Source organism: Cataglyphis hispanica, chromosome 3, assembly GCF_021464435.1.
Source record: "Cataglyphis hispanica isolate Lineage 1 chromosome 3, ULB_Chis1_1.0, whole genome shotgun sequence".
Classification (NCBI taxonomy): Eukaryota; Metazoa; Arthropoda; class Insecta; order Hymenoptera; family Formicidae; genus Cataglyphis; species Cataglyphis hispanica.
Window position 1 is genome coordinate 9,894,117 of NC_065956.1, and position 10,408 is coordinate 9,904,524.

At 32.2% G+C, this 10,408-nt stretch overlaps 1 protein-coding gene across 1 annotated transcript; it reads left to right on the top strand.

The window, feature by feature from the left end:
* Nucleotides 1-97: 97 nt before the first annotated feature.
* LOC126859435 (uncharacterized) lies at nt 98-10,224 on the top strand. Its single transcript, XM_050610726.1, has 10 exons — nt 98-1,069; nt 2,002-2,535; nt 2,626-2,729; nt 2,905-3,217; nt 3,588-3,708; nt 4,649-4,796; nt 5,457-6,367; nt 7,434-7,998; nt 8,086-8,647; nt 8,821-10,224. Exons 1-10 carry the CDS (start codon nt 670-672, stop codon nt 8,988-8,990), a joined length of 3,828 nt encoding a protein of 1,275 aa, XP_050466683.1. The 5' UTR covers nt 98-669; the 3' UTR covers nt 8,991-10,224.
* The last annotated feature ends 184 nt before the right edge of the window (nt 10,225-10,408 follow it).

A 10,408-nucleotide genomic window follows, 5' to 3' on the forward strand; every position in this document is an offset into this window, starting at 1 on the left:
AAGTCACTAAAAAAAGAGGCATTCATGTATGCGCGGCTGCAGGTCCGATCGACGGTGGCGCTTAGAACGCGGAACCCTATATTATAGGGTTCTAGGCATGTGCAGATCTTCACGGTCATTTCCGGTACTCCGTCGCGCGGACGGGACGCTTCGCGAATGTTGCGTGGCTTCCGAGACCGATTTTTCATTCGATATCTGCGTGTGTCAGCGTGACGTTCGGACGGTGTGACGGCGTCGTCGCGCGCAAAACGTGCGGGCGTAGGTGGACGTAATGCACGACCGTGCTTGTGGACGTGTCGCGCGACAAGTTCAGCGACGATCGTGGGATTGTGTAAATAGCGCGTAGTGATCATTTGCGCACGTCCGGTGCGCATACGCGGGCCAGATGAGCGCGGGATCACGGCAGGCCGACGCGAGGAAACTGTAGCGCGCGGGTGTAAGAGAGGAGGAGAGAGAAAGAGAGGTAAAAAAGAGTGAGACAGATTGACTGCCTGTGTGGTGCTTCTTTGTGATAGCCAGCGATCTATTTTGACGCGGTGCGCTTTAGTGGACGTGCGAAACGATAATTGACGACGAGGAGCGACGCACAATATTGTGTTGATTAGCGCGAAAAGAGCGGCGTTTACGAGAAGTAGACCGCAGTCTCGTTTCGGCGATTTAGTCGCCGTGATGGACGGCGCGAACATGAATGGCGGGAACGCCGAAGTATCGTGCGAGGATTCTAACCTCGAAAGCGGCGACGTTGGTGATACTACCGTGCCAATGGAAGACTCGCCGAACAACAACGCGGCCGCTGGTGACGCGGATGGTAACGCGCAAGAGGTTAACGGCGATCTAAAAGGCTCGCCCAAGAAACACGGTTCGCCCTTTCCGCGCAGAAAGATGAAAAAGCTCAAGACCAACTCCACGAGCACCATGGAGAGCGACGCGACGGAGCCGCTCGAAACGAGGGGACGCAAGCGTAAATTCTCGGAACTCGAGGACGGCAGCTCCGAGGACTCGGAATTCAACGGCTTCGATTCTAAGCTCGAATCGCAACCGGGTAGTCACGTTCTGAAGAAACTTATTGGTAATATTCGTTGTTATGCTTGGTTTTGAAACTGAGGCGAAGAGATAATTATATGTATATGTTCTTTTTCGGCAAATATTTTTATTTCTTTTATTTTCGTAGAATTTTCTTTCTCGGATTTATTGGAAAAATTCATACGTGAATTTTTTATTGAGATGATTTATCTAAAAATTTTTTTGTTTACATTAAATATTTTTCGTTTGACTGTATCTAAAACTTTCGATACTAAAAAATCATATAAAGCTAAACTCACTTGAAAAATCAATAAGTGGGTGAAAAAAATCACAGACAAGAATTTAAATGACAATAAAATGTAATAAATTATTACTTTCTTTATAAAATATAACAAATATAATGCTTGTTCTTATAATAATATTATAATATTATAATTACATAATATAATAATATTATAATATCTTATAATATCTTATAACATCTTATAATAATATAATAATATAAAATTTAATTTCTATATTATGCATGTTATATGTGTGCATATATACATTTAGAAATGTAAAAAAAAAAGATTTATATAATATAATTACATGGTAGTTTTTTGTTGTATAATAATTGCTTATAGTATTTTGAAAATAATTATTAAACTATATAACAAAAAAATTATATATATATATATATATATATATATATATATATATATATAATATATATTTATTATTAAATAACAAAATATTATTTAAAAAATTAAAATAAAAATATAAAATTTAATAAATTACTTATTAATTATTTTAATAAAGTATTTATATTTTTTTCTGATGATCATGAAAAAAATTAATATATTATTTATATAGAAAAATTTTTTAAAGTTTTATATGCATTAATGTAATCTTTATATTATTTTCATTAAAATAATATTTATTTCTATGCCAAAAATGTCACAGACTTGCAAATTTTAAATTTGTATTTTATCATAGCTGAAGCTGAAATGGCAGAAGCCCAACTTGTAAAACGTGTGAGATATTCAAGAAGGAGCTTGGACATTAGAGGAAAAAGAGAAGATGATCAAGATTCTGATGATATGAAAACCTATATTTATGAGACAGACAGTATGGAACATTTGAATATAGGAAAGATTAAAAAGGAAAAGGAGTCTGACAAATCAGAAACAGATTCCATTGATATACCAAATAGCATAGATTCTGAAGTGGAACCAAACAAAATTGAAATAACTTCTAATAGATCAGCAAATTCGTCATCAGCTGCAAGTAGCCCATCTGCGATATCGCAAAAATCAAAAAGTAGTCGTGTTTCTCGTGGCGCCAGTCCAGGAGGAAGGCAAAAAGCTGTCGATATATCAAATCCATTATACAAAGAGCCATTTAAATATGGATGGAAGCGAGAACTAGTATATAGAGCTACTAATGATTCTTCTAAAAGAATGGCTGATATATATTATTATACACCAAAGGGTAAAAAAGTCAGGAGTTTTAGAGAGGTTGCAGAATGTCGTAAGTATATAGTTGTAGCAAGTAACATATAACTTTAATTAATTATATGAATATATTAGAAATATCACAGAATTGATTTTTATCTTACAGTTAGTTCGAAGGACTTGACCATTGACAATTTTACATTCTTCAAAGAACCTCTTGGACTTAAAGATTCTACAAAGGAGATTGTTCGACAGGCTAAAAAAATAGGAGTATGTTCTTAGAGTTTTTACATTTAAGTTTTACCATTATAAAATATTGCTCTATTTAAATAATATATTAATTTAATATATTAATCTAATTATATATTAATCTATTATTTAATATAATATATTAATATTATTAAGAGTCTCTGTAATGATAACTTGATATATATTGATATTGCAGACCTCAGGAGGATCCACGATGGGAAGGAAATCTTTGGGTAATAAGAAAGCCTCACCAACGAAAAAGCCAGTACAAGAACCTGCAGCAAAAAAAACAGTACAGGAACCTACAACAAGAAAGTCTTTACAGGAAGCTGCAACAAAGAAGTCAATACAGGAATCTTCCGTCCCTATTCCTGCACCTGTTGCAGAAGTTTCAAAACCCGCTCCTGCACCTATTCCAGTGTCTACAAAAGCTACCCCGAAATCAACAAAAGCATCAACCTCTCCGGCATATAAGACAAAAGCAACTGCAAAGAAAACTCCTCAAATAAGTATGTTTTTATGTTTAAATATTATATATATATATATGTATTTTTTTTTAAATATATGTGTTATATTATTTTTTATATTTGTTTATAGTTTTTTTTTTATATTTTTGAAATATGAGAAATTGTATACATTACATTAATATATTTTTATTACATTAATATTATAATATGACAATATAACAAATTACAATTACAATTTGGAAATATTAGAATTTTCATGCCATATCAATTCTATATCATCTTGTATTTTCTTTCCTTATTCATATATTTACATATATATAATTATTATATAAAAAATTGTGTTCTTTTTTTAAATTACAAAATTTTTTTAAATGCAAAATTAATTTTCATAAATTTAAAATCTGCATAACAGAAATGAAACCATCAGTTGAAGAGAGTGAGATGCTGCCACCTCAACGAAGTATTGCAAATACAAGACGAAGTCAGCAAATAGCTGAGAAGGTTACTTCCGTTAAAACTAAAAGATTGCTAACGTAAGTATTTAAATTATTTTATTTTACTTCCATTATTAGCATGTAATATGCATTATATTATCTTGAACGTAAATTTAATCAGAAAGATAAAACATTAAAAAAAAGATTTTTGAAATATTCCTGTGTATATTTATGTAGGTGTGTGTATATGTGTATTTATTATGTACATATATGTAAAATTTCTGTTTTATATATATATATATATATATATATATATATATATATATATATATATATAGAAAATTTAAGAAACTTACTGAATATTTAAATTCTAATGATAATATTAAATATAGTCTCCGTTAATATTAAATATAAGAATTTTGGTACATCATATTATATACATATATATATATATATAAAACATATCAATACTAAAAACCTTATTGTCAAATACATATTAAAAATTTGAAGTTTATCTATCTCTTAATTTAATTGTTAATAGTCGAATTTATACATATAAAATTATATATATTATATTGTTATAGTATATATTTTATATTTGAATTGTTTTATTTAACTTTATGTATATTTGAGAAAACAAGGAAAAATCTTAAAGTAATTGAACTTCATAGTTTAAATTTTGTTTGCTTTTTATTAGAGTTTTGCATTTCATGTTTTATGTTCAAGTAGAAAAGAAAATTAAACATTATTAAATTTTATTTTTTATAAAGCACTAAATTTATGCATATCCATATATTTTGCATATTGCATATGCAAGTATATATGAGTTATATGCATAATTATGGAATATAATTTTAATATTCATATAATATGTATGTACCAAAGTTACTGTTTTTAAATAGGAGACGAGCTTTTGCTAATACTCTTCTTCTATAATTTTCATAACTATTCTTCCTTTTGTTTCCTTCATGTATCCTTAATATGGAAATCTTGTGTTTTTTCCTGAATTCCTTTCCCCTCTTCAACGCACATCTTACAGGCCCAAAGTTCAAGAGCCATGCAGCATAAGATGTTCGACAAGTATGGGATTAATACCAAGCTTACAATGTCGAGTCTGTCTCTGTTTATATCATCCTGAATGTGTCGATGGCATGGAATTTGCAGGCAGTGACGAATATGTCTGTAAGGTAGGTTTATTGTGTCATACGTTAGAATTTAAGGAACTCTTTGATAATGTAGAGATCAATACTTATGTATTGTACATTTTGATTGAATTCTATTATACAGGGTATCCCAAAACTTTTGACACACCCGAAGTGTGAAAGTAGATTGGGCCAAACTGAGTCGAAAAGTTCTGTACCATTTTTTTGAATAACGCTTAATAAAAGAGATATTATTGAGTAAAGTCTGGCCAATCATTGCTGATCTTTCATCAAGCGCACATTGGTGAGCCACGCGCCTGATAGTGTGCGTGAGCGTTCAGCTGTTACAGCGGCGCACCACTATCAGGCGCGCGGCTCACTGACGTGTGTCCGGCTAAAGATCGGTGCTGATTAGCCAAACTTTACTCAATAATTTCTTTTTGAAGCGTTATAGAAGAAAATGGTACAAGACTTTTCGACTCAGTTTGGCCCAATCTATCTTCACACTTCGGGTGTGTCAAAAATTTTGGGACATCCTGTATATACTTGTATTGATAAAAATTACTTTTCTTCAATAGTTTATTTCAAAAATTACTTTTGAATTTCATGGAATGTGTGAAAATATTATTGTTATACATACAGATTGAAATGTATACATACAGATTGTGAAAATCTTTATGATACATAAAAATAAATCTGTTGTAGAATTGTCAGCCGGATACTAAAGAATCTCATACACCAAACAATCCATCTTTGACACCACCTCCATTGATCCCAATTAGTATGTTGGGTGTACAAAATGCAAAATCGAAACATCAAAGTAATTCATCTCCTCCGAAATTGCAAAGAATTCCGAAATCTGACAATGTGGACGCACAAGCGAGAAGTTCTTCGAAAATTACCAAAATATCGTCCGCAAACTCGTCACCATCAAACATAGACAAAAAGGAAGGCACTTGGTTTCCTCAAACGGAAAATGAATTTTTGCAAAGTTACGATGGTACTATGCCGAAACCGGCTCAAAATATTGCTTTAATGGGCGGCAAAAGATATATTGTAGTACCGAAAAATAATGCAATGGCAGTTCAACCAGCCATAACAGTGAGACCGGACAAGATTGGCGATAAACCGCCAATGCTTCAAGATGGTTCACTTACTGATATTTCGAATACTGTGGATAATTCTGTAACAAAGTTACGTGCACCTCCACCCAAACATTTAGACATCGATCTACCGGAAAAAATAAATGTTACACCTGATAAAGAAATTTCAAAAGATATGGCACATCTGATAAATCCTGCATCTTCAATTACTACTAAGATAACTGAAGAATTAGATAATAAAAATAATAAGGATAGTAAAGATATTCCTAAAAGAGATAAGTCGGTTGAGAAAATATTTGAGAATAAATCTTTTGTTGCTGATATAGATTATATGCCTGACAAGAAGAAAACAGATACAGGTCATAAATTGTCTGAAAATAAACCTGCATGTATACCAGTACATACAACAGATACTGCAGACACTCTTGAAACAAATGCTGAACCAATTAAAGCAGCTCGTCGACAATCGTTATTAACTAAAGCGGGTACAGTAACAAAAATTAAAAATAGCAAGTAAGTGTAAATCCTTGAAACACGTAGACATTCTTATCTTTTTCCCTTATTTAAGATGCTTTTTCCAAGTAATTTAAGTTAAGGCAACTCTCTTTTGAGGTTTTGGCAGTTGCTTTGTACATATTGTATTTACAAAGTTTAGAAATATTCTTTCTATAATAATCCACACATGCTTCTAATTCAGTAAAAATTATATAAAACTTTTATATTTGCCTTTATTTTTAGCTTAATTATACAATAGATTTTACGTTTTACAACAACACATTTTATTATAAATTTGATAAATATACAAAAATCATATAAAATTGTAAATGCAATATATACCGATGTGTTTATTATATTTGGAAATATGAAAATCTCGAATGTTAAAAATGAATTTGATTTTATCTTATGATCGAAGCACACTGCCTTAGCTTCTTAGAAATGCGGCCAAATTTTCAACAAATATAAAAAACAGATAAGATGTGCACCTGTTGATTCTCACGGTATTTTTTTTGTAATTGTAGTATCAAGGTAAATTAATTCCTACAACCGCTTACTTGCGCGCGCGCGATTTACTTGATATTAAAATGCACATTTATGTATAAATGTTTACATTCATGCTGCAATTACAAATAAAGCTACTGATAGGTGCTTCAGTGGAAAAAATCTAATTCATTTTTACTTTTTATATTTGCAGATATAAAGACATGTATGCGAGCTGAAACACAAAAACTCTTAGTGCGTTTTCCCATAAATTTTCACAATCCTTTTCATCCTGCAATCCTATATCCACTTCTACATTTGTTTCTTTGTTTTAAGCCTTATCACCTTGTTGCTAGGAATAGATAATTTATATATATAAATTTTCGATCAAGGATTATTTTTCTAGAGACTTTTTAAGAGCATATATCAAAAATTGTACTGTATAACAGAGATAACTTTTCTAATCTTTTTAAAAGTCTCTTTAAAAGTAAACTTTTATCGTTATAATATAGATAATAATAAATAAATTACTTTTGTATGATATGAGAGGTCTCAAGCATCTGTTTTTAAATTGTGCGTTTTCTTCTTTTGATACTTTCAGGAGGAAGCAAAACCAAGATATGGAACAACAGCAAAATTTCATGGGTTCAGTTTGCGCCGGCTATCACGCTCTGCTGCGTATTTTCCAATATCTTAAGGTGCAAGAACTACTGCGGGCCGGGCGAGTTTGCAAGATGTGGCATGATTTAGCGGCTCATCCGTCTTTGTGGAAGACAGTACGTATGAAGAATAGCCAGGTGACTGATTGGGACGGTTTGGCGGAAACATTACAGAGGCGCGGTACGCAACACCTAGATCTTAGAAAAATGTTAGTCTCTGGCGAATCTGATAACATTTGGAGGAAGTTTTTGACTATTGTACCGCGAGTGACCAGTCTCGTCAAGCTCGAGTTATGCAGATGCCCCGTCATGGTGGTCGAAGAAGTTATTAAGAGTTGTCCTCAATTGGAGGTACTGAGCGCAATGTCAATTAAATGTGATTCTCTCAACTTGGAATCAATTGGGAACCTAGGTCGATGCCAAGAACTCAGACTTAAAGCAATAAGTGGAATGTCATTGCAACAAAATCTTACACCTCTACAAAATTTGATACACTTGACGCAACTGGTGAGTCTTAATATTTAATACAATTTTGATTAAAACATTTATATATGTTCTATATATAATATATGTGATTTCTGTTGTTATGTACAGAGTTTGACATCAGTTAAAGAACTTGGAAAGAAGAAAATTGACGTTATACAAGTATTGACAAACCTCGAAACGTTAGAATTGGGCGAATGTTCTGACTTTCCTGACAAGTTTGGAACTAATGTTTTAATCAAATTAAATAAATTGGAACGCCTTAGACTTGAAAAGGGTCAAGGATCCTGTTGTACATTTGATATTCTTGAAGGTGTATCAAAATTGGAAAATCTCTGTCAGATGGAATTGGTTAATTTTGATGTGAAGAATGGATTTGACAAATGTCTTGCTAATTGCAAGAATATCAAGAGGTTACTAATTATACCAACTTATATATCTCAATCAGCAACATCTAATAACATGGTGCTTGGAGGGGTCACAGAATTGTCAAACAACTTGACACATTTCATATGGGGTGTTACCCTTGAATTACTCAGGGTTACAGAACTGTTTGTTGATCAGTGCAATCTTATGAGTAAACAAGTTACTGGAGATTCGATACCAGTTTTAAAACCTGTCCCCTGCTTACGATTGATTGCAGATGTTGAAGATGAAAACGAGAACCAAAAAGGTATGTTGCAAGTTATCAATGTTTATTAACTTGAGAAAGATTAGCATATTTCTGATTTTACTACACACACACACACACACACACACACACACACACACACACACACACACACATATATATATATATATATATATATATATAATATTATGAGTCGTTATTTGATTACTTTGCAGGAGACGATAAGCAACAGCCACAACTGGCGAGTCCGCAAGTCGATATCTTACCATTGCCGCAACTACAGAAGCTTCTCTTAACCGCGTTGCCCAAGACACGAGTTAAGATCTTGAAAATTCCTTTCCATGCCACATGGCGGCAAAGCATTTTAGATACCGCGGCACAATAGAAATGGACGCGGTGATTCGAAAAGTTGGATAAAACGAATAGACGTTAAAGCGATGCAAGAGACATGTGCGAAGTTCGGAGTATTTTGTAAAATTAACTCTATACAGTGTCTGTGCTCCAATAATTGCGAATTTTTGAATGAAAAGTAACTTATATATTTATGTACCATGAGTTTTATAGAATCTTCAACGATTAATAACTCTTTACAACGTATCGGTACACACTGTACAGCGATGAAAGCTACTGTGGTATATTTAATGCTTTTGTGATAAATACGCGGGACCATGTATGCGTATCAGACGCGTCCATCTTTGCTACGAAGTAAACATGATATGACATGCTTTGCTATCCTTGTGTGGGTTAATTTAATCAAATAAAATTTTGACTTTTATATATTACAATTTTACTGTTTCGTGTATGAAAGAGAAAGGAAATGCTATAGATTTGTACCTTATCTGAATTGCTGTGATGTGTACCTGCGTTGAAAGTAAGTAATCCGACAAGATTACATAGTATGTGAACGTTATAGATTCTTATATGGTAAGAAATTAACGCAAAACTGCACTGTATGTTTATCTGTAAGAAAAAGAATGTCAGGAATGAAATGAATCGTTTCTTCAATGCTCGTTGATGCATGTTTAGACCTTCTTTTATTATTTTTTTTTTTTTTCAGGATACCTGCGGCATGGTATTCAGAGTCGAAAGAGTAGTTATATTTATAATTTTACAGTATATAACATCGAGTTTCGATTGGAGTAACAGAAAGTGTAAAATCGTGTGGTCTATATATACGGCTCTATCTAGAGGTTAAACTGTAAAATATTATATACATAAATATAATATGTGACTGTATCTGTATCTTTAGTATATATTTAGGGTACGAGTTTTCCGCTGCAAAGAAACTAAGGGGGTAGTATCGTGTAGAATGTGTAATATACTTATTATTTTATTGCACATACAAACGCATAATCAAATATAACGTTATGTACCAAGTACAAAATACGTATAATTGTAAGTTTTCAATAATGACTGTGTCTATATTCCTTTCAATGAGGCACAATTTGTTTCTTTACTTCTATGACCCTGAGACATTATCTCCTAAAAAAAAATATATATCAGAGGAATAAAAATTTATATTTTATACTATGAGATAAGCAAAACAAACAATGTTAGAGATATGCTAAATTTAAGTTTTAAGTAATACTAACTAGGCACATTAAAATTGTTTTAAATAATGTTACTGAAATTTATTTTGTGGACATACCTCACACACAGTAGCACACTCATGAGTTTCCACATCATAACATTTTGTTTGCCTGGATTTTATTGTATATTTTAGTATATTATATATATATATATATATATATATATATATATATATGTCATTTATATTTTGTAAATTGCTTAAAGAAGCTACTT